This window comes from Halichoerus grypus, chromosome 7, assembly GCF_964656455.1.
Source record: "Halichoerus grypus chromosome 7, mHalGry1.hap1.1, whole genome shotgun sequence".
Taxonomy (NCBI): Eukaryota; Metazoa; Chordata; class Mammalia; order Carnivora; family Phocidae; genus Halichoerus; species Halichoerus grypus.
Window position 1 is genome coordinate 128,553,181 of NC_135718.1, and position 24,887 is coordinate 128,578,067.

General features: G+C 54.3%; 1 protein-coding gene across 2 annotated transcripts in view; it reads right to left on the reverse strand.

Moving 5' to 3' along the window:
- Positions 1–1,880: 1,880 nt before the first annotated feature.
- Positions 1,881–24,887, reverse strand: part of SYT2 (synaptotagmin 2) — a 103,840-nt gene continuing 80,833 nt past the window's right edge. For both annotated transcript variants that reach the window (XM_078078273.1, XM_036117170.2), the window contains exons 2-9: positions 14,757–14,951; positions 13,615–13,781; positions 12,120–12,239; positions 11,475–11,642; positions 10,938–11,105; positions 9,462–9,579; positions 8,425–8,558; positions 1,881–6,314 (exon numbers count right to left, since the gene is read on the reverse strand). In XM_078078273.1, the coding sequence (XP_077934399.1) occupies positions 6,108–6,314; positions 8,425–8,558; positions 9,462–9,579; positions 10,938–11,105; positions 11,475–11,642; positions 12,120–12,239; positions 13,615–13,781; positions 14,757–14,934 (1,260 nt within the window). In that variant the 5' untranslated portion in view covers positions 14,935–14,951 and the 3' untranslated portion in view covers positions 1,881–6,107. The remainder of the gene's footprint in view (positions 6,315–8,424; positions 8,559–9,461; positions 9,580–10,937; positions 11,106–11,474; positions 11,643–12,119; positions 12,240–13,614; positions 13,782–14,756; positions 14,952–24,887) is intronic.

Consider the following 24,887-nt stretch of genomic DNA (forward strand, 5'->3'; position numbering starts at 1 on the left):
AGGCCAGATTCTCCGAACCCTCTCCCACCCGTGGCCGCCATGCAGACCCTCAGGAGGCAGTTCCTGCCTGCCCCCTCCCTGCAGCCTGGCAAACACTAGAGACACCCCCCACCCCCAGGTTTCTTTCAGCTCATTTCTTTAATAAGGAGACGCAGCTCATTACAAAATAACAATTTGACAAGAGATCAGACAAGAACAACAGAGTCCACATAAGGGGGGTGTGGAGAGCATTGCCAAGCAGAGGAGGTGGGGGGCGAGGCGTGGGGGTGGGAGCTACACAGGTGTCCTTCCTATGGAGACAAAGGCAGGGTTCCTGCCCGGGCCGATGCATTCCAGGGGTGACCTGAGGCAGGCTAGGGTCTGCCCCCCCCCACCCCCCACTGGTTTTGAAGTTTTCAGATCCCTGGGATTTCGGAAAGCAGCAACTCAAGTCCTTAGATGGGGAGGAGTCAGGGCAGAACAGTCAAGCTTCTTTGGAGAGGGTCCTCCTCGAGTCCTGATGGCTGAGGAGGGCTGGATGGAGAGACCCATGCACTCGGCTCTGCCACCTCACCAGGCCAGAGCCCCTCAACTCTTGCCTGCACCGCGGTCTGCCGTGGGTGTGGAGAGTGGGAGGGTCCCAGAGAGCGCCAGCGGGAGGCTAGACACGTCTTCCCTCCACTCCTCCAAGCTCCCAGCCCAGCCGGAGATGGTCCCCAGCACGAAGATCCCCGGGGCTCCTGCGTGCTCACAGGTCGTGCTTTGTGAAGGGCAGAGCCCACCTCGCCGCCTTCGGCCTTGTCCTCCTCACGTTCTTGTCTCTCTCCTTCCTCGTGCTTACCAGTCGCCATGCCCGAGGCCTCCTGGCATTATTCCCATGAGTTGTCTGCCCTCGGCCGTGCCCATGGGGCCAGGAGCTGCAGGCTGGGAGCTTACATGCCCGTCCTGGTACAACAGAGTGATGTGGGACCTACAGAGCCCCCAGCTCTGCTCCCCCAGTTCTCTACCACAGGGTGCTCCTGGCTGGGGGGGTCTGCAGGCCTCAGGCCACCCACTCTTGGGCGCTGTCAGCCTGCAGGAGGGAGCACGGTGGGAAGAGCCTAACCCACTGCGTTCTCCAGTGCACCCCCGCCCCCTGCATTGCCACCCCCGGCCCTGACCCCACTGTGTTACAGAAGCAGGGCTGGTTCTGTCAAGCCCGAGGGGATGGGAACCTGAGCCGCTGACTAGCTGCTCCCGAAAATCCTGGGTGTCTCCTCAGTGCCCCGAAACTGTGGCGTCCCCCCCACTGCCCCGTCCACACGCAGGATGGAGATGGAGTTGGACTGTCAAATCCAGGTGGAGGAGCCCGCTTGGGCAGGGCCAGCCCGGACGCCTCCTGGGACTCGGCCAGAAGCCCTGGACGCATCCGTCCTCGTGACACGGGGCTGAGAGAGCGGGAGGGGTGACAGCAGGTGAGCCCTTCACAAGTGTTCTGTGGGGAGCCAGTCGGAGGGACACGGGGGGCTCCTGGGAGGAACCAAGGGCAGTCTCCGGCAGGAGGCCCCCTTTATGGCTTTTCAGTGAATTCATACAGTGGGAGGAAGGGGCACACCGCACACATACGCGGGACACGGAAGCTCCCGGGACAGCAGAGCCCGGGCTGGACACAGCGCACGGTACACTGAGGGTCAGCTCTGCAGACGGATGTGCAGCAGGCAGTGGGGACGGGCCTTCGGGGCGCCAGTGTCCTCCCACGTCCCCGAAGGCAGGGCTGGTGCCCGGGCCCGAAACCGACGCCGACGCCCCCAGCCGGTGGCTCCCACTGGGGGGTTCCCGATGGGGTGAGACAGGGTGGGGCTTGGGGACAAGGACTTTACGTGACATAAAATCGAAGGGGCGGCCTCAACGAGTTGTGTAAAGTGGGGTCGAGGGCAGGGGTTAGGGGGACTCTCAGCATGGCCATGCGGCTATTTACAGAAAGTCAGAGACATGCATGTTGAGTAAACAAGATTCGGTTCATAGGTTTATAGATCACTATCTTCTTTTATATATAACTAAACGCGCATGGAGGGGGTCATGAGGCTCAAATGGCTTCAGAAGGTTCTTGTTTTGTTGTCACTTAAAAAATAAAGTATATTCGTGTGTCTTCAAGTCACAGTGTCCCCTTCTCAATATTGCAGCTCGAAAAGCAGGTTAAGTAAGATCCTTGGTGACCAGTCTCTGGCCCCCTGGGACTGAGGGGGAGGGGGGGAAGTGGTCATAGAATAGGGGTGCCAGATAAAACACAGGATGGCCAGTTAAATTTGAATCTCAGATAAACAACAAATCACTTTTTGTATCGTATGTCCCAAATTTGCCTAAGACATACTTAGACTTTAAAATTATGTACTGTTCATCGAAATGCAAATCGAACTGGGTATCTTGTATTTTTATTTGCCAAATCTGACAACCATGTCGTGGGACTCTGGGCCACCGAGACCAGGCCTTGGGACTCTTCCCTGCCTGCCACCAGCCAGGGCTCTGAGAAAGGGCCCCCAACCAGCCTCAGGTGGGAAGGGGGAGGGGAGTAGGGACAGAGTGGAGGGTTGGAGGGCAGGTCCTGGCTCAGTCGCTTCCTACCTTTGTGTGGAGGGACAAAGGACAGTCTCTCTCTGTATGTGGTTGGGTGAGACCAAGAATTAGCATACATTAAAGGAATGTGGAATCTCTCACTCCCAACCCCAGGGGAGGTTTCTCAACCTCTCTGCTCACCCACCACCACCCCACTGCATGGAGCCTGGTTTTTCAGGGAGCTGGTTTTACCCACAGGAGGACTGCTACAACCTCTCCCTTCTCTCTCACTGGAGCCCTGGGCCAGCAAAATCATCCCAAACTGATTCTGCAGAACCACAGCTATGTATGGTTTCCTGGGAAGAAAAAAAGATCAGGATCTGAGACTATGCTCTAATCCCTGCTGTCCCATCCTCCAGCTGAGGGATCCCTGCAAAGGCGCTTCTCTTGTTCATGCGAAGCACCTGCTCACTCACTCTCTCGGGGTTGCCCGAGTGTTCTCTACCCTGCTTCCCCCAGGCCTCAGCTTCCGCTTCCAAAGTCCAAAAATCTGCATAGGGCTCTGGCAGAGTTAGTTTCTCTTCTGGAATGATTATTCAAGGAGAAAGGAGAGGACTGAGCTTTCTGGCCTCACCCCAGTTCCGGGTGGGATTGGGTTTGGGTCTTTATGGTCTCAGTTCATGTGGAAAAAATCACTTCTATCCTATTTTCCTGTCTGCAATAGACTTTGGGAGTGAGAACTCACAGCCGCAGAGGCCTCCAGAACCCCTCACTAGCCAGAACTAACTCTGTCCTACTTAGGGCATACACCCCAGCATCCTAACATCCCCAGAAATAAACCTGCACGGAAGTGAGGGTTCAGAACGATGCTCCGTGCTTCGGGTAACATCACCCCTCAGGTGTAGAAAACTTACAAGCATAAGTATGTTCACCTGCCTAGTTCATGGACCTGGACAGATGCCTTCACTAGGATGGCTCATCTGGGCCAAGTGCCCATCCGAGGACCAGCCGGAACCTAGGTGGGTGGGAGGGAGGAATTGTTGCCCACACTCAGTCTCTCAGCAACCTGTCCCCACCCCTCAAGGCTGCTCACTAGACGTGGGCCCAGAGTAACAAGATCCAGCCCCTGTCTTCTGGCACATGGCCACCCAAACCACCAGAGGCACCCACCATTTCCTTTCCTCCCCATCAGGAGACTGGCAAATCTTGGGCTCTGGAAGGGCTGAATGAGGTTCATGGGCAGAGAAGACTCTCACGTAGTAGAAAGTACATTGGGAAAGGGCAAAAGAATGAAGGTAAGGAAGATGAGATTGACAGGGAGGTCCTATGAACAAGGGTTGTGGGATATGGTGGGGAGAGAGACCCTGAGAAAGCACCAAAATCCCACAGCTCTGGGGATGGGAGAAGAGTCCAGTGACTTCTGATGTCCATACCAGGACATCTTACGCTGCAGTCAGCCAGATTCTGAAGGCACCCTATTTTCCTACAACTCTCTACCATGACCACAGCTCTGGTCCCAAGGACCAAAGCTCACAGTCCTTGTCAGAGTCCAACCTTCTCATCATTAAGTACACACCCACACTCACACAGGGTCCAGTAAAATACAATCTCCCATGTACCAAGGGCCACTAGCAAGAAGGAGAAGGGTCTCTGAGGGATGAACAAGGCTGAAACCCGCTTCCCAGTCTGGTTCTGGTGAAGGTGTTCCCTCATCCCCTACTCTAACCAAAAAACATGGCACAGCAGAAACAAAAAACCCATCTTTCTTTTAACAAAATAAAAAGACACTCTGCACCTTCTTCATGTGGATCCTCAAAGCCTGATTTTCTCTAACACTGTCCATCTATCTCAGGTACCTACAGGAAGCTGAGGTGGCCCAGATGGGGCACGACGGGAATTTTTGCCGGGAGAGAGATCCCCAAGGTTCTGAGAAAGCTATGAGTATTCTGTGATGAAGAAGTGGCAGGGGCCTCAGGGCTTCATTGATGGAAGAGAGAGGCTGAAGGAAGGGAGGCAAGGATGGGAGGAAGGGGCGGAAGGAAGTGGTGCTGGCCTCAGGCCATGTGGGGCCTAACTCTCTTGCCCAGGCTGAATGTTTGGAAGGAGGCTCAGTGCAAACTTGACTAACATCTATATGGCTTTTTATCAGTGCTGGGAACAAAAGATGAAGAGGGAATGGGACACAACTGAGCGCGGGGTAGAAACCCCAGCAGGTGTCCTCCACCATCCATTTGGAATGGATATCCTGCTTCTTGGCATTCATAGAGAGAAGCCTCCCTAAGGAATAGTAGGATGGGGCCTCCCCACAGGTCTCCTTGGGCCACATCAGCTACCCATAAGCTGTCTGGCATGGAAGGCAGAGGAGTGGGAGCTGGGGGGATTCTCAGCACTCCCACCTATCTCATCCGGGAAATCTCTGCCATCTGTCCGCCATCCTCCCCTTCTTACCTGGACCTCAGGGGAACTAAGAATATTTAAACCTTCTTTTAGAGTTCTCTGGCTCTGTATAGATAACAGTCTTCAGATAGCGTTGCTCCATTTAGATTAAAAGAGAAAACAGAAGCAAAAGCATCATGGGGAATCAATGCAAATGAACCGCATAGCTTAAATTCTGGAAAGGGAGGAAGCATCCGTGTTTCCCACTGGAAGGGAGTGAAGAAGATCCAGGAGTTTCATTTGGTCTTTCTAGGTAATGGGTCTTGTTTCTTCATAGTTTGATGTTAACTGTCATCAACATATGAGGTCCCAGGAGTGATGGTCCCTGTTAGAGCCTGACCAATCTAGTGAATAGTTCATGTCCATGAATGTCCCAGAAACCACACTTGTGGGGAAACGATGCCTGACAGGAGGAAGTCTGTGATGGCATCAGGGGTTTGGTCCTAGTTCTGGACAAATCCAGTCTCCACATCTTGCCTCCCAAATAGCCACCCACAAGGAGTACGGGAGCTTCTGGCTTCTGACCAGGATTCTGAGCCCTCTCCACGAGCTGACGGAAGATCTCCCACTTAGACAGTGGACGTCTCTTCATTTCAGGGTCCCTGAAGAGCCTTCTCTTCCCACACAACTTTACCGTCCATGGCTCATTCCAGGAACGCAGAGAGATGCTCACACACATGCACGCACACGCATACACACGCGTGCACACGCACGCACGCGCACACACACACACACACACACACACACAGCATAGGCCACTGTGTTGCCTTTCCTGTCAGGAAACAGGATGTGCTGCCATTTTGTTGGTCCAGAACACTCAAAAAACAGGAAGTGCTGCGACTTTCTGCCGGAAGAGGGCCTCGCTCAGGGTGAGGCTTCAGTGAAGCTTTGAAGAAGTGAGAGGGAAACGTGACAGGGCATGCAGCAAGGACAGCTCCTGGGACGAAGAAAAGAGCCAGGCTTCTCTTTCACCTGTTAGGGGACTCTCCTCACACAGCCATCAGAGGGAAGTTGGTCTTTAAAAAGAGAAAAGGAAGGAAAAACAGGGACACAACCACAAACAAATGAGAAAGAAAACCTCTAAGGTCGCATAACTGAGGTATTGATAGCTCTGGATCTTGTCAGTGTCTGTCACGGCGCGGGGTCCCGGCCGCTGCTGCCTACTTGTTCTTGCCCAGAAGCGCGTCCACCTCCTCCTCGGGCTTGAGCGAGTGCCACTGGGCGATGGGCCTGCGGGGGTTGGCCAGCATGTCGGACCAGTGCCGCAGCTCCGTGCCCGTGGCGTTGCTGCCCACAAAGATCTTGCCGATGGCTTCGTTCTTGCCCAGCTTGTCGTAGTCCAGCACGGTGACCACCACCTGGACTTTCTGTGGGGAAACAAAGGAGGGAGGAGGTTGGCAGGTGAAAATGAGCGATCCCGTGACCAAACTCGTCCTCCTCCATCCTCTACTCCAAATGCTCGGCAAGGAGAGGCCTCCCAGGGCACCTTGCTTCCCTCTCTGGCTCCAACTAAGACTGAACTTACACGGAGGCAGAGACCACACCTGCTGGAAAGAGCCTTTGTTTCTACCGAGAGGCACCTACTGAGCATGTGCCGTGCTCCGCCCGCCATTGAGGGCCTGGGGTGGAGGGCGGGGAGGAGAAGGGAAAAGGTGAACGTCGCCTCTAAGGAAAGCAGCAGACGCGTACTGAGACACCTACAACCCCAAGTGACAGACACTGACAGGAAAGGCTTCACAGAGGAGGTGACACAGAAACTGGGAGGTGAGGGTGAGGGCTTTTCTAGGCAGAGACAGAAGAGGATCCCAGGAAGGAAGAGTAGCCTGGGTCAAGGCCAGAAACACAAGTGTGCACTTGGCGTCTGGGAAACAGACAAAGTTCAGAGCCACTGAGGTAGAGTGTGAGAAGCAACAGGGCGGAAATGGGGCCAGCAGCCCCCCACGAATGGGCCTTTATTCTTCAGCCGAGTGGCAGGAAGCTCCCAAAGGCTTCTGAGAGGGGTGGCATGGAAATTTCAGGACGAGAACCCTGGCGCTGAGGCGGGAGATTCACTGGAGGGGGACTGGGACTGGCTGCGGGGCCGCGGTAGGGTCAGGAGGGGCGGGGGGTCGTGAATGCCTGAACCAAGGCAGGGCAGTGGGAATAGAAGTAGGGGCCAGACTGGAGAGGTGTTGAGGGGAGAGAATCAAGAGGACTTGGTCGTCAGTCGGACTGGCTGAGGGGACAATCAGTACCTTCCTCTGGCCTGCCCCCCCATCCTCCCCCCACCAACTCAGGCTCATCCTTTAGGACCAAACTTGCTCCAGCAAGCCTCATCTGTGTTGTTCACCGTGCTCTGCGTTTGCTCACGCTGAAGCCCCCTCTCCCTGTGTTTCGGTGGCCTGTTACTGCCGCCCCTCCCGACTGTGAGGTCCTCGGACAGCAAGGACTGTGTCTTCTACACATGTGTTTCTCCAGCACCTCGTGAGTTCCTGGCACTTAGGGAGTGCTCAGCAAAGTATATGGGATAAATGAGAAAGGAAAGAAAAAGGGCAGAGGGTCTGAGATGATGCCCTGGTCTCTCACTTGAAAACAGAAGGCAGACGAAGCAGGTTTGGCTGGGAGCCGTATGGGGAAGATCATTATACTGGTTTTAGGCACGTCGAATTTGAACCCCCTGGGCCAGTTCCCTTTATATCCACCTTAAGTTTTCCACAAGGACGACCCCTCTTGGTCTAACATTATCACCGAGCTGCCCCTTATCCCCTTGATGAATTCTCCATAGATGACGGCACCAGCTCGGACGATTCCCTTGGCACCCCTTCCTCCCAGCCCTAGGGAGGGGAGGGCAGGGGGTGCAGGGAGAGGGAGAGAAGAGGGGGCAGTTCACTCCAAAGAGGGAGAGACCAAGACTCCAAAAGGATCCAGCACTCTGCAAGCCCCTGACGGCTGGGTGGGTATCTGGTCCTGCCATGTTCAGATCCCACTCATGGCCGCTCGTGGTGAAACACGGATCTCGCCTCCAACACTTACAGAGCTTGCTGGCAGGAGGAAGCAAGGAGAGAGAAGAGAAGGGAAGGACGGAAGGAAAGAGGAGAGAGGAAGGGGGCGGAGGGGTAGCTGGGGACAGACCTAGGGAGCAGCAGAAGAGGGGGAAGGATGAGCAAGACGGGAAGTGGCTGGACCAGGAAGAGCAGGAAGAGGATGAGGCTGCCCCCGCCTCCTCGGCAGCTCCAACCTCATGGGCGCACCGCACACTCGGCTGCCCCCCAGGCCTAAAGGAATGACTTGTTTTGAATAGTTCATGTTCATCTCAGGAACGGGGGAAGCTGTAGAAGGGGCCCCGGGAAGGAGGCCCCAGGATGGGACAGTGAGAGCCAGAGCCCTCCCCGCCTGAGCGAGGCGGCTCGAGGTTTTGGGTGAGTTCCCTTGAGCCCCCACGAGGGCACACGTGCCGCCCCCACCCGCTTGTGCTTCTGTGCCCGAAAACCCAAGCACCTGAATCTGCTCGAAGGGGATCTCAAAGCTGAAGGACTCGTTGAAGTAGGGGTTCAGGGTCTTCTTCTTCACCGTCGTCTTCTTCTTCTTGAGCCTCTTGCCATTCTGCATCAGGTGGATCTTCACGTAGGGGTCTGCGCAGGGAGAATCCCAGCCCCAGAGAGGCTCCCTTAGCCTCCCCCACCCTCCCACCAAATGCACTCGCCTCCCAGAGCGCCCACCGACCAAGGCCAGGCGCCCAGCAAGCCCTGAGGCACAGGCTGCTGAGTCCAAAAGAAGCAAAGTAAGTGTCTAGTTCAGGGGCAGCAAGAAAGTTGCACTTCCAAGACCACCGCGGGCTGACTGGTTGTGGCTGCCTGGAGCATTACATGGGGGCCATTCCTGAGACTAAGGAAGGCCTCGTCCAGAAGGAGTAAGGGGGTCACCTGGTGCTATCTGTCTGGGCAGGGGACAGAGGAATGCTAAAGACACCACACACATCTGCCATCCCTGATTCGGTCCAATCCTCCAGACCTTGCAGCTGAGAAACTGAGGCGCACAGAAGGGAAATGACGTGTCCCCGGTCACACAGCCGGTCAGTGACAGAGCTGGGGCCAGCAGACCCCGTGCTGTGGGTCAGCCCCACTCCGAGCGCTCCCCACCCTGCAGTCCCCTTCCAAGGTAGAGCCAGCAGGGCCTCTCCTGGAGAAGTGTCCCAGATGGTCAGTGACACGACAGAGAGGCCAGCTCTGGGCTGCACCCCGTCCCCTTCCTACACTTCCCTGGGAGAAGTCACTAACTCATCTGGGAGATGAAGCTTCTCTGATCCTTTCCTCCATGGTCCATACTGAGCAGGGGCAGGGCACCCTCGGAGAAAGGAGGGAAGGCCAGACGTCTCCTGCTCCACGGTCCTGCCCTCAGGACCCCCAGCTGCTCTGACGTATCCTCTGTGTCCCAGGGCAGGAAAGTGTGGCTCTAACAGGCGTGTGAACGGAGGGCTCTGGGCCGTGACTGGCTCGCTGGTGCCACCCAGTGGCAGCCAGAAGCCCTGCATGTACCTGAAAGGCCGCCTACATCCATCTTCTTCAGGTTCTTGGCCTCCAGGATGCAGACGGTGAGTTTCCCGGCCGTGGGCACATAGCGCAGGGACGTGCAGATGTCGCCCAGCTTCTCTGGCTGTCCAGTGGGGAGAGCAGGACTCAGGGTCAGCTCTGCCGTCCCACCGCGTCCAACGCAGCTCACCCCCCTCTTGCCGAGACTAGCGAGACAGTGGTGCCTCCCCAGCTCTCTGGGTCCCCAGTCCCCACGTCTGTGACGTTTGAGAAGGTCTCGGGGGCCTCCTGCTGCAGTTCAACAAAGTCCCGAGAGTGGGGCTGCAGCAGCCATGGCCTCAGGAGTGAGTGGAAGGAGCGCAGGCTGCGGGCAGGAGTGTGTGCGTGATAGAAGGCGGGGAGGGCGGGGAAGGCAGGGGCTCGGGGTGTGGCCGGGCTCCCACCCCAGGCCCAGGGGAGGGGGGAAGGAGTGGGTGTGGCGCACTGGAAAGGGCTCATTTCCAAGGACACGGCGAAGCTGAGTGTCTCTGAGGTCTTCCTCCCTGACCCCTCCCGCCCTGGAGGTAGCTCCCAACAACGTTTTACTGGCACAGTGATCCGTGGTCTTCAACGCACTTTGCGTCCCTTTTCCTGGGTTACTGTCCCCGCAACGCTTTCACATAGATAAGTGGAGGGTTCTCTGTGACCAGTGAGAGTTCCACAAAGCCCCACAACAATTTCTCACTGGAGGCAGGATGAGAACCCAGGGCTGCTGAGTCCTAGGAGCTCTGCCAACATCACGCCAGAGTCGAGCTTCTCAGAAACGGGGCCACTTGGGCCAATTCTGACCACCTCACCCATATCCCAGCTCAGGTGTGCTGGCCCTGCTCTCACACAGCGTGAGCCCCAAGATAAGGAAGGGTGTCTTAAGTGTCTCTTCTCACCCCCTCCATTACCACCTGGTACTGTGCTGGGCACAGAGCAGGGGCTTGGCCGAGACGAAGGACCGATGCCTGGAAGGAGCAGTGGCTAAAACGGAGTATTTGGCACACCGTAGGTGCTCAGTAAGTGTTTGGTAAGTGATTGAATGCTGTAGCAGTTGCTGGGAGGACAAGCCCCCATACTGAGAAACTTTTATAATAAATGTGGGCTTTCCCTGTGGGTAAACTGAGGCACAAAGTCATGAATCACTGGCCCTAAGTGACAGCAGGACCTTAGGAGTAAAATAATAATGGTGTTCTCCTTTACTTGAGCACCTACTAGATGCCAAATGCCTACTGGGTGTCAGGTGCATTACAGAGATAGGTAATTCTCACCTGCAAAAACAGGCTACAGGAGAGAACCCGGGTCTAAAGAGATTAAGTGGCGTACCCAGGGTCACACAGCCGGAGGTGTGGAGTTGGGATCCTAACCCGGCTCACCAACTCTAAAGCCCGCCCTCTCCCTGTCATGCCAATAGGTGGTAACCCAGGTCGGCAGCCACATTCGTCTTCCACCTCTCACCTCCTCCTTCTCCCCGCCCTGCAGGTCTCTCCACTCCTCGATGGGCTGGCCAAGGTCCACGGTGTTCATAGGCACCTTTACCTCCCCAATGATGTCATGTTTGGAGAAGCGGTCAAAGTCATAGATAGCCATCACCAGGGTTTTGCCTCCTAGCTCCTGGTATGGTACCTGCAGGGCACAAGCAGGATCAGAGAGGGGTCAAAGCAACTCACGCACCTCCAGGGGCTGCTGTGGGCAGGACCCTGGGGCTGAGCTCTGTTCCCGATAGCCCATGGGACTCCCAGTGAGTCTGTAGACACAGAGAGAAGACTTCGGGGTCTGGTGGAGCAGAATGTGTGTGGGAAGGGGGGATGTCCCAGTCCTACAGGAGCCTGAGCTGTGACCTCACACATAAGCCCACAGTCCAACCTGCCATTGTTCCAGCCTGAGCTCATTCCAGGGCCTTAGCCATGGCTAAGGACCAAGGAAAGATCTGCAGAACTCAAATGGAATTCGGATCGGGGAGGGGACTGGCATTATCCTTCCCGCCGGCATCACCTTGAAGGTGAAAGTTTCATTGAAGGCAGGGTTCAGTGTCTTCCGATGGACTTTGGTCTCGTATTTCTTCTTCTTGTCTGGAAGAAGGAAGACTTTGACATAAGGGTCTGAGGTGCCTCCCATGTCCAGGGCAGGCAATTCAGCAGCCTGCAGAACACCAACGGTAAGCTGTGGAGAGAACAAGGGGGCCCTGAGTCTCAGGACTGCTCCAACACCAGACCTGGCCCCGGACCCAGCACTCACCAACCCTTCCCCAGCGGCGGGCTGCTGGGGAGGTGGGAACAGGCTGGTGCTAGAGAAGAAAACTGGTCTCCATCTCCAGCCCCAGGAATCTGGCATGATATCAGTAGAAGCGGAAACTGAGAGGGCAACTGATTTGCCCAAGGTCGGTGGGCAAGTTTACAGCAGAGCCCATCTGAGCCAGGGAACCTTCTCTAGGGCACGCTGGTGACCAAGGCAGAGTCAATGTCTCGGGGTACATGCCTAGGGTTTCCAGCCCACCCAACCCCATGAAAAGGAGCAATGTCCATGGGCCAAGGTGGGGGTGAGGGGTGTGGGAGTGTGGAGTTGTTTCTATCCCCCTCCCACCCAGATCCCAGCCCTTTGCCCCATCCCCCACTTCACCCCCCAGTCCAGCCCTCATACCTGGTTGGCCTGGAAATCATAATCCAGGGAAAACTGCAGTTTGCCCAGATTCTCTGGCTCTTTCTCTTCCTCTCCTTCACCTTCTCCCTCAGTCAGGCCGGTCTCTGCATCGTCATCGTCCTGTGGGGGCTGCGCAAGAGGAGGGGTGAGTTAAAAGGAGAGAACGGAGCCTGGCTGGTGCAGGGCCAACGGGAAGCCAGCCCCTCTGTGCCCACCCTGACTCGGAGCTGGGTGTGGGGCGAGGAGCAGGAATGTGGCACTGTCCTGGGGACTTGTTTCTGCCACAGCCCCTCAAAGCCCCCAGGCAGCCCCTCAGAACCCCAGAAGCTCCAGAAGACACGGCTCCGGTTTGGGTGTGCCTCTCTCCCTGCAAGACACAGTCCTATGAGGCCAGGCACCACGCCGATGCTCTGGAGCTTCTTGAGGTAGGGGAGAGGTGCTTCCCTTGGTAGCCCCTCCCCAATACTTCCCCAGCTCAGGCCCCACCCACCCTGGGCAAGACTTACCAGGAGCGCGGTCCGGGCATTCATGAGTATGGAGAGTACACAGAGGTGAGAAGAGAAGGAAAAAAGTGATGTAAGAGAAAATCCTACAGCTCAGACCAGCCCCTGCAGTTACAGGCACCTGGTGAGACCAGGCTGAGCTACACCCAGATCATTCTTGGAGTCTTCCCTCCCTCCCCAACTTCATACTGCAGGCTTCTTTTGGGGGCGTGCACACACACACACACACACACACACATTCACACACATACAGGCATGTATATACATGCACACTCAAGCACTCAAAGGCTTTAATCTCTGGCTGACTTCTTGAGATCAGGCCCTTCCTTCCATCCTCCATATTGATTTCTTGAGCAAGAGATTTCTCCTAGTCACTCCCAGAACAAATGAACGAATGTGGGTAAAAGTGAAGCACACAGGGGCCTTTGTAAACTTAAAAGGAGAAACTAGGGTTGACCAAAGGACCTTTCCAGGCCAATCAAACCCCCAAAACAGGGGTAAATAAACCAAGTGATTATGTGACTAGAGAGATGGATTCCACTTGGCCCTGTCTTGGTGCCTCAGGACCATTCTTTCACTTCATTTGATCCCGCACCCATCCCAAGTAGAGGCCTCCAGTGAGATTTTGTCCTTTAGTCTCTTCTGGCAGGAAAACACAGGGTCACTCCAATGGCGGTTTCCTGGAGGGTTGGGCTTTCTCTTTCCAACATTTTGTCCCATAGCCTCTTTGGGGGTCAATATATTGTTCTCTTCCTCTGTCTTTTCAAGGATGAGTCCATGCTAACACGTGAATAAGTCCCCCCTTCCCACCAGCTGATGGGTAGACAACATTTCACTAGAGATGCAGGCAATAGGCAGGGGGAGGGCGTGTGGAGTTCTAAGAAGAGGAGCTGTTTTGACTGTAGAGCCCAGAAGCCTTTGCTTCACCCTCCAGCATCTGGAATGGCTGGGCTGGGCCCCTCTCCGATCCTCCCACCCCTGCATTGTCCTACCTGACCCCCTTTCATATCCTTCATGTTCATGGCATTCTTCATGCCTTTGCCTTTCTCCTTCTTGTTCTTCTTCTTCTTGCAGCAGCACTTCTTGCAGATGCAGAAGCAGCAGGTGAGGAGCAGGAGGCCAGCGACCACAGCAATGGCGATCAGTGCCCAGGGTGGTACTGCCCACACAGAGAGGACCCCAAAGTCAGCAGTGCTCTGCCTTACAGCCCCTGACCCCATAGCATTGGCTAAAATGGGTGGAGACTAGGAACTCCAATGCCCACACTCTCCCTTTCTAAACCACACACTCATGAGTGCTTGATGTATAAGTTGCATATCCTTTTTGCGTGTCTTTTCATTAATACCTTGCTCTCTCCTTAGCCTACTGCCCTTGTAGATATAGCCCCCTAACTGAGAGATAGCAGCCAGGTGTGTACAAGGAAGAACATCAGTTTGGCTCTGTTGAGTTTTGACTCGTTTGATCTATGGAAAACTGGCTTATATTGGAGAGCATGGGATGGTCCTTATCTGACCCAGGTATAGAAGAGCCCCTTCAACCCATTCCCTATGTCCAGTCTTGAGAGGGCTGACCCAGAGCCAGCAGGCCAAGCTCCTTAAGGACCTGGAAGGCTCAGCTTTGCGGAACTCGAATATTTGGGGATGGGCCCTGGGCTGCTCTCCGGGGTCCTGAAGCGCCCTCTCCCACTGGTGGGGGCTGCTCCCCTTAATCTCTGGTGACTCCTATCCAGCCTTTGCCAGAAATTCAGAAAGCAGTGGGGGAGGAGGGGAGGTATTTTCCGTCTTCCAAACTAAAGCAGTTTCAAAACGTGACTGGCAAACTTCAATAATGACTTCTGTTTCATGATTTTTCATCTTCCTCTGGTTTCAACTTTTGACAATTTTCTAAGTTGTAAGGACTTTTTTTTCCCCCTGGGAGCCTGGGGCACATAAAACCCTTTCTTCCCTTTTAGTAGTGCCGGACCACACTCTCCCCCATTCCTGAAGGGACTCCCCAAATAACCCATCCTGGAATCCAAACATGCAGCCAATCACGTCCCAGTGGTGCTCCCCACTCTTCCCCACCCTGCCCTGCCCACAAGGCCTTTCACTAACCCTAGCCTCACCCCACCCTCTCAGCCACCTGGGACACTCACAGGGGATCTTCTGGATCTCATTGAAGAATTTCTCCTTTATCTTGGCAAACATGTCCTCCTTAGTCTCCCCAGCGCCCCCACTCTCGGTAGAGTTGGGTAAGAGCCCGGTTGATATTGTGGCGGTGGTGGTGGTAGGAGCCACAATGGGCTCCTGGTTCCTCTTGAAGATGTTCCTCATGGTGGCAGAGGGGATCGCTGCAGATGAGAGGGAACAGGAGCAGATGAACATCCCAGAGGTCTGAGTGCAGAAAGCTCTACCCAGAGGACCGGGAAAAGTCTTTCAAAATCTAAAGGCTATTAATAATAATCCCTTTATAATGCAAAGATATTTCCCATAATATTAACAACTGCGGGAAAACAGCAACAGTAATAATCAACATCAAGTTAGGACATATATGAGTCAGGCACTGTGCAAAGTACTTTCCATGCATGACCCTCATTTAATCCAAACAATAGCCCAATGGTTTTTTTAAAGATTTTTATTTTATTTATTTATTTATTTGACAGAGAGAGTGAGAGAACACAAGCCGGGGGGAGGATCAGAGGGAGAAGCAGACTTGATCCTGGGACTCCGGGACTCCCAGGATCATGACCCAATAGCCTAATGTTTGATTATTATTCCCATTTAACAGATGCGGAAATGGAGGTTCAGAGGGGTCAGGCAGATTTCCCAAGGTCACTTAGCTGGTAAGTTCTGAAACTGATGTGTGAACCAATCGGCCTGACTCCAAAGCCTGTAAACCTAATCGCTTTCATACATATCTCATTTAAATCCAACCACACAACTCTAAGAAGGAGGCAAGGTTCTGCTTTCGAAGACTCCTTCTTGAGCCTTTCTCCTCCTTAACGTCTTCTGTGACCTCGTTCTGCCCAGATTCCTACCTGTTCCTATCAAATTCCTGCTGTCATCATCCCTGCCCTCAATCTACATCAACATCTCTAGAAAACAGAGGGCAAGAGATTGAAAGAGAAGCTGCCCATAATTTTACCATGCAGAGATAACTCAGGTTCACATATTGGAGCATTTTGTAACAGTTTTTCAGAGTTTTTTTTACCTGTTGAGACCATACTACATGTAATTCGGCATTCTGCTTTTTTTTTAACATAGGATTTTATCATAAGCCTTTTCTCTCTCTTTTTAAAAAAGATTTATTTAGTTTAGAGAGAAAGAGAGTGTGTGTGCATGCGAGTGGGGGAAGGGGCAGAGAGAGAGAAGCTGACTCCCCGCTGAACGTGGAGCCTGGCGTTCATTTAAGGCAGAGGAGTGCCCTGCTCTGTTAAAATTGGGGCTTTGGGAAGATAGCTCCACAGGCATTGGAGGAGGTGAGGCTGGGGCTGGGGGCCGGCAGACGGCTGGTTCCACAGGCCAGCCAGAGATAACATGGATCCAGACCAGAGTAGGAAAGTAGGGGATGGAGTAGAGAGGACAAATGTGAGAACCATTCATTCATTCACTCAACAAATTTACTGAACTCATACCATGCTTCCTTTGTGGAACTCACCATAAAGTGAATTAAATAACTGTACATAAGTGAATATAAAATTGTAATTCTGAGAAATGCCAGAAAGGAGAGATACTTGGTGGTATGAGTTTATAATGGGGTACATTTGACCTAATCTGGGAGAGAAAAAATGCTTTCCTTAGGAACCGACTGAGACCTGAGGATAGTGGGAAATATCCAAGTGAGGAGGAGAGGAGCAGCCTGAGCAGAGAGAATAGCATGTGCAAAGGCCCAGAGGCAGGAAGCAGTGTGATGAGTGCAGAACCTGAAGGAAGACCAGAGTGGAGGGAGCCTGGGTCCAGATGGGGCTGGCAGAGCCGGCCAGGCTGGCCCAGGCGCAGAACCTCACAGGCCACAGCAAAGACTTCGTCTTTACCCAAAGACTAATGGGAAGTGTCAGAGTGTTTTAAGGATGCAGGTAATGTGTACAAATTTACATTTTGAAAATTGCTCTTTGGCAGCAGTGAGTAAAAGACTAGAATGCACCCTGACTCCAGAGGGAGAGGGAAAGAGTTTAAAACAGCCAACAATGGATGTCTTGTCATCCCCAAGTTCCCATGAAAGATTCTCCAGTGTTCTTGGGGAATCACCAGAGGAGAATGACAAATAGCCACTTGGAGGGAACGTGGGGCTTGTTAATAAAGCCGTAGCACAGAGCAGTGGCTTTTCCAGGGCCTGGGGCCTGGAAGGCCCTTTTAAATCCACTTCTGACAAAAAACAAAACAAAAACAAAAACAAAAAAACCCACGAGAACAAAGCTGCCCAGCTAAGCAAGGGGATAACGAAGATGCTCGAGAAGATGGCTCTTGATAGAAGGCAGGCGCAGGGTCATGCACCCAGAGATGGGTGGGGTAGATGCAGGGCCCACTTGCTCAGTTACACATCTAGAAAGTGCTGGGAGTCATCCTGAATTCCTCTCCTGCCGTCACCACCACAAGGCATCTGCAAACTCCTCAGCTCCACTCACAGTGTTTTCCAAATTGCGCCACTTTCCACCCCTCCACCTGGAGTCCCACTGTAGCCACCTACCCGGAAGCTTTCCAGTCTCCTCTGCTCTGTCTAATCTCCACACTGCAGCCAGATCCATTTATTTTAAACCCTCCAATGGCCTCTCATCACACTTAGATAAAATCACACTTAGATAAAATCTCTGCTGGGCCTGGCCTCTGGCCCCTGGCTAGCTCCCCAGTGCATTTCCTAACTCTTCTGCTCTCATTCCCTCAGCTCCTGCCATATTGCAGACTGCAGGTCATAGGCTCACCAACCCAACTCACAGCTTCACACTTACTTTCCCCCCAGCCTAGGCTCTTCTTCCTCCAGAAATCTCCTTAACCTTCCTGAGGCACCATCAGCCCCTCCTGTCTTCATTTCCCATCATGGTCCGTCATGCCAATAACTTTTTCCCTAATTCCCTACAACCCCTCCCCTTCTCTGCCTGGCTAAACACCACTCCTGGAGAGATCCCCTTGCCCGTTAAGGACTGAGTGTTCGTGTCCCCCCACACTCATGTTGAGATCTAATGCTCAACTTCATGATGTTCGGTGGTGCTCAGGTGATCGGGTGGAGCCCTCACGAATGGGGTTGGCACGGGAGAAGCAGATGCCAGAGCTAACTGGCTCCTTCCGCCATGTGAGCAGCCAGATGCCGGCGGTCTGTCACCGGAGCCCAACCGTGCTGGCACCCCAATCTCAGACGTCCCAGCCTTCAGAGCTGTGAGAAAGACATTTCTGTCGTTGATAAGCCTCCTGGTTTATGGTATTGTGTTATAGCGGTCCGAGCGAAGACACCCACTATCGGCATTGTCCTCTCCACTGCCCCCCAGACCACTGAGCACTGCAGGTGAGCATCCTGCATGAAGGCAGCTGGGCGCCCCAGAGATTCTCAACATCAGCCGGCCCTTCAACCCTGCATGGAAACCTTCGGTACGCTCCCCATCAACTCACTCTGCCTCCCTTCACAATGGACGCTGCAAACCTTCTATTTCCATGGCCCTGGGGCTTGCCCACAGCCCCAACACCTGGCCTGTTATTATTAGAAGTCACTGAAGAGAAATCTCTGATAATGCCCCACCAGAGGCCAAACCACTGACCTTCGTGCATATTGACCACCCTCTCCTCCTAACCTCCTGTTTCAGCTGAGTACATTCCTCCTATCTAAGGTCAGACCCTCCATCTCGGAGGCGATCCTTCTGACCTTCACAGGACACCTTCTTGATCCGTGTTCTTCCTTATGCCCAACCTTTCCTGGTCAACCAGTTTGTTCAGATCTAGTTGATTCACAGCCTACTGGGGACTGGTCACCAGGTCTCCTAATGCCTGCCTAATCCTATTTTCCTCTAGACCATGCAACCTCTTCAATGGTGGAGGATACACTTGTAAAAAAAATTATTTGTAGGCTCAGGAATTATTTTAGAATAGTGAATGTTTTCATTTGAGCCACCACCATATTTTTAAGAGTTGGCAGCTACTGAGTGATACAAAACAAATAAAATGTGCAAATAACATAAACAAACAAACAAAACAAAACAAAAATGGGAACAGGGAAAGGCGGGGCATAAGAAAAGTTCCCTCTATGGGGCGCCTGGGTGGCTCAGTCTGTTAAGTGTTCGACTCTTGATTTCTGCTCAGGTCATGATCTCAGGGTTGTGAGACTGAGCCCCATGTCAGGCCCTACTGGAGATTCTCTCCCTCTGCCTCACCCCCTGCTCACTTGCTCTCTCTCTCTCAAATCATAAATGAATAAATCTTAAAAAAAAAGAAAGAAAGAAAAAAAGAAAAGCAAAAGAAAGGTTCCCTCTGCTGGATTTTTCCATTTTAAAATACCACCAACCAAACAATGAAACCCCTCCCCACCCCTCCTTGTTCAGCTGCCTCAGTCTCCCCTTCCCTTCAGGGCCACGCCCCACCACATGGTCTCTGTTTCCTCGCCCCTCTCCCTTCAGCGTCCCCTCCGTGGCTTCTGCCCCATCACTCCACTGATGTGGCTCTCTGCATAGTCACAGGTGACTGCAAGGTCACTGAGCCCAGCAGAACCTTTCATTTGGTCGTACTTGACCTCCCTTGTGTTCCCCCCGACCACTCCCTGATTTTCATCATAATTCGGACTCCATCAGTTGCCTCAAGGTTTGCCCTCAAGCCTTCTCTTCCCAGGCCAAGGGCCTCCAGGTGACCTCTAGCACACCCTGGCCTCAGCCACACCCCATTCCCATGACTGTCAGAACCCACCTTACTTCTGAACTCCGAGGCCCAGAGGTCCAGCTGGGCCCTTGACAAGCCCCCTCCATCCCCTGTACTTCCTCTCGCTCACCTCCCATCAGTTCTGCAGGTGCCACCGAAGCAATCTTCATAAAACATGAATCTGACCATGTCACTATGGTAAAAGCCATCCCAAGGACACAAGCCACAATCCTGAATGTGGCCTACGAGGCCGTCCTGTACCCAGCATCATTTCCTCTTCCCCTCCCCTGAGTCTCTAACACCAACCACGCCTGCCTTCTGTTATTTCTTCTAATACACATGCGCCGCCCCCAACATACACACTACGTGGCCTTTGCACATGCTGTGCCCCGCTCCCCAGCTTCACGGAGCTAATGCCTGCACATCTGTCTCAGCCCAGCTCAAATGGCACCTCCTCAAGAAAGCCTTCCCGACCACACTCCTGGCTCCTGCCGCCACCCCCACCAGATCGAGGCCTGATATGTGTCCGTGGCCCCGTCCAGACTCTCACAGTACTTACGAGGCCTGGGACTATTTAAGCAGAGACTGCACTTGTTTTGCTCACCTGTAGCTCTGGTGCAGGGCTTGGAGAACTATGGCCCGCGGGCCACATCAAGCCCACTGCCTAATCTTTGTAAATAAAGTTTTATTGGAACACGGCCCCACTCATCCGCTCACACAATCCCTCTGGCTGTTTCTGCACCACAACGGAGCCGAGTGGCCGCGGCAGAGGCTGTGTGGCCCACAAAGCCTGTGATCTCTACCCTCTGTCTGGTCCTTTAGGAGAAACTTTGCCGACCCTGCCCCGGCAGACACCATACCGCTGACATATGACAGGCATTCAGTAAACATTTGGTACGTGATTGGAACAAGGAATGAGCAGGACACAGACTCTTAGATCACTGGGCACGTGATGTCACCTCGAAGATGACACCGGAGCCTGTCCTTCCCCAGACGCCCAGGGCACCAGTGCCTGACTGCTGCCAGGGCTCTTTCCAGAAGCATGTTAAGACTCAATCCGACTGCTCCAGTAGTCACCAGGCTGGGTCCAGGGCCGCGCACCGCCAAGAGTGGGGAGCGTGTGCGTGCATGCACGTGTGTGACCAGACAGGTAAGTGGGGGTGTGCACAGTTCTGAGGGCTGCCCACCCTTCCTCTCCCTGGGCAGCCGGCCCTGTGCTAAAGTCGGGCACATTCCCTTACGGGCTGTCTGACCCTGGCTGGTTTCTTTGACCTCCCCGAGCATGAGACGGCTTCACTGTCAAACAGACCTTGCATTCCTAGCACCTTTAGTCGAGGCTAGGATTAAATGGGATGGTGCGTGCCCTTCCCACGGCCCCAAGCCTGCCCAGAGCACTGAGAAGTGCGTCTCCTCTTTCCAAGGCTGCTTTTCAGGCTGAGTTTTCATTTCCCCTCGAGAGTTGCTCCCTCTGAAGTGACTCAGTGACCCTTATCCCCTTGCTCTGCGGTCTTCCAGAGTCCAGGAAGTTAAAAAATGTAAAGAGAGAAAGCAGCCCAAGCCCTCTCCCCACCACCCAATGACCCCACGGTGCCCTCCGGAGGCTCCAGGCCCCTCTGCCCCTCTGCCCTGCCCCGGGGCCCTCCAAGGTCTGCCCTTCTCGGGGGGCCTTTCTTTCTTTCTTCTTTCTTCTTTCTTTTTTCCGATGCGGGGCTCAATCCCAAGACCCTGGGATCATGACCTGAGCTGAAGGCTGACGCTCAACTGACTGAGCCACCAGACACCCCTCAGGGGGCCTTTCTGTCAGGACAAGGAAGATGGGAAGCTCGTCAGTCTTCCTACTTTCCCTCTTGCCCATCTTTAGTCTATCAGCCCAGCAGGCAGAGGGATCCTGTTACGAAAACAAAACCCTTATAGCGGCTCATTTCCCTCAAAGTACTCCGTCCTCCCGACAGCCTTCAAGGCCCTGCACACCCAGCCGGTGCCCTCGCTCCTCTCCCCCCCCCCCCCGGGCTCTCCTCCTTCCCTCCCTCTGCCTCGCTGGCCTCCTTCCAGATCTTCACCCATGCCAAGCACACTCTTAACTCAGAGCCTTGGCACCTGCTGTTCCCTCAGCCTAAAACACTCTTCCTTGCAGATTTCCACATGACTAGTCTTCAGCTCAGCAAGGTCATCTGTGATGACCATTTTTGAAAGTGCAAACCCCACCAACCACTGGCACCTCCTTCCCCCCCATTTTTTTTTCTCTACAGCACTTATCACCAACTGACACACGCTATATTTTATCATTTCATGTGTCTCCACTCACTTTAAGATTCATGAATACAGGGATTTCTGACTAGCACATAGTAGGCCCTCATAACTCTCCATTCAGGCATGGATGAGTCACATGCCTTTCACGTCCACAATGCCTGCGCTCTCCAGCCTCTTAGAACTCACCCAGTTATGAATGTTTGTGACATCACCAACTATTTCTAGGGCATGTGCACATTTCTAAAAACAACGAAGTTTTATGCTCCCTCTTGGGTAAGCCTAAGGGGTCAGTTTTTTCTTCCCTACTCATTCCACCAGAAACTAAGGAAACAAGATGTTGAAGACTCAGCACTAGTTCCCAATAGTCCTATGGAAAACAGAGGCCCAGAGAGGTGAAGTGACTTGTCCAAGGCCACACAGCCCCTGCTGCTAGCAGCGCTGGGAGCAGAATCTTCTGGAACACCATCCAATGCTCCTTCCCCTCCAGCACAGCTGCCTCCTTCATCTCCAGGGCTCTTCCCCACTCTGGGATGCAGGCTTCCTGCGTCTGAGCAGAGACGGAGACAAGCACAGGGAAGGAGGAAAAGCCAAATCCTCAGGGATTTATAGCTGCCTTGGCCTCCCTCATGGCTCAGTCTGCAGTCCTGGGGAAGGCAGCCAGCTGGAAGGGCTGAGGATGATAAATGATTGGAGGCTCCAGGGGCTCCCAGGACGGAGTGAACTCCTCTGTCTGGTCAGAATCGCCAGAGCGGGGAACATGACATGGCACCATCAGGCAGGGATGGCTGCAGGGGTCTGTGACACCAGCACCAGGACACCGGGGAGACAGGCTGGGGCTGCGTGGGGGCGCCTGCTCTGGGCCTACAGGGTTGGGGGTCAGCGTTGGACAGCGGGGGGGGGGGAGGGGGGGAAGGGGGGCCTGGGAGACCCAGCCAGGAGCAGATAGACAGGGGAAAGGATGAGGAAGGGTCTCATTCCTGGGGAGACCCTGGGAAGCTCGTGCAGACCACCCCCCCACAGCACCGCGCCCTCAAAGCCTGGCTCGGCAGGTTGGAAGTGTGACCCAGGAACCCTCGAGGAGCCACAAGCGCCCTGGCTCACCCTGACGCGGGTGGTCGGTGGCCACACTGCGGGAACTGAGCTTCTAAGAATTCAGAGAGACTTGCCGGGGGAAGTTAAAGTTCAAGCCCAGTGGCTGGAAGTCAGATAAGCCTTGAAGGCTCTGCGCACCGGGACAGTGCCCTCCGCCTGGCTTCCATCAAAGGCTGCAGGAGGAAACCACAGGCACGAAGACCTCAATAATCAGTTACGTTTCCAGTCAACAAGATGAATCTGCCTGGGAGGGCACGGTCATTTCAGAGATAAGACGAATTCCGCTCAGCTAAGTGCCTGCCCCACAGTCAGCATGGTGACTAGAGCCCAAGTCTGCCTGAGGTCAGCCCCTGCTCCCCCACTCCCTTCCCCCCTCCCCGGGTGGGGTTGGGGGACAGGCCGCAGCAAGGGGGAGCCTCCAACAGTGGGAACAGAAGCCCAAGGAGCCGGGATGGAGCTGAAGCCAGGTAGCCGGGTAGAGTGGAGAATCCCCGCAGGTATTCCCTTCTGCCCCCATGCCCAGATGGTTGCTGTCCATCTGTCTGTCTGTCTGTCCAGGATGGCCACTTGGCTCCTGTGACAGTCTCAGTCCTCAGCCCTCTGGCCTCTCCTTCTCTCCTCGGGGGAAGTCAGTCCCACCTCCGGACTGCAGCCACCACTCAACGAGCCCTCCCCACCTGCACGTACCCCTTCCCCAGCTTTCCCTCCTCCCCCACCCCTGCACCCTCAGGGAGAAAAGCAAAGATACGGCCACTTCAGTCAAGCTCTGCTGGACACCGGAGTAAGTGGGCCCGGAGCGGGGAGGGAGCAGGGCCAGGTGAGGTGGTGCGTGTGGTCTAACAGTCCTTGCCCACTCGAGCCCACGCTGGGGTCCCTGAGCACTAGCTCGCTGCCTCTGGCCCCTTCTGGCAGGGCGAGCAGCCACGTTCAGCCTGGCGGTGGGGGGTGGGGGGCAGTGTCGGGGAGCCAGTGAAACGCTGGTTGACTTATTCTTTATCTTATCCATTTTTCTGTCACGTAGGAGCAAACCCGAAGAAGCAGCCCGGAGCAGGGGAGGAAGCAGGATAGCAGGTGGGTGTTAAGAAGGTCATATGAGGGGCGCCTGGGTGGCTCAGTTGTTAAGCGTCTGCCTTCAGCTCAGGTCATGGTCCCAGGGTCCTGGGATCGAGCTCCGCATCAGGCTCTCTGCTCCACGGGGCTTCTCCCTCTCCCACTCCCCCTGCTTGTGTTACCTCTCTCGCTGTGTCTCCTTCTGTCGAATAAATAAATAAAATCTTTAAAAAAAAAAAAAGAAGGTTATATAGAGAGCCTTGGGGTACAGCAAGACAGGGAGGGCCGCCCCCTTCTCCAGAGAGCCCTCCCAGCAAGCAGAAACAACAGGCGTCTGGAGGCTGTCTCCTCCTGACTCCAAACACCCAGAGGTGCTCAGAGCTCAGCTGTGATCCCTGTTATCTAAGATGCCGTTGACCATAACCTGTCGGGTAGGATGGAAGGGGCTCAGATGAGAGGCAGAAGGCTGCATGAGCTGGCCTCGCACCCACTCACACTCACACCCACAGAAGCTCTCGGATCCTCTGCTTTTAGGGTCTTTGCTCAGCTCGTGGTCAGCCGATGTGGGAGCATCATGGAGGTTAACCTGCCCCAGGGCTTCGCTCTTTGGGTAGGTGTAGATCTCAAGAGAATGATAATTGAAAAATGAATATGCACAAGAGTAAGCATAATATCGGTGGAGGGAAAGGGGGAGACGTGTGTAGATATGTGCTTATATATTCAGAGACTGGCTCTGGAAGATGCAGAGGGAGTTGGTGACATGCGTTGTCATTGCTTCAGGGGAGAGGAGTTGGGAAGGAGTAGTTGGCAGATAGATCGCTGTGCACCCTGCTGTAGTTTTTAGATTTTGAAGCACACAAATATATCTGCCTATCCCCTCCCCCACCCCGGGGGCTTCAGAACCAGGAGCCCGGTCCCCAGCCTTGCAAAAGAGGGCACAAATGAGGGGGTTTGTGTAGCTCACCCGGAAATCACCCAGCTTGGGAGTCACCATCAAGCCCTCCCCCGCCTCGCCCAGAGGCCACCCTGCTCCCTCACCCCACCCCTCCTCTGCCCTAGAA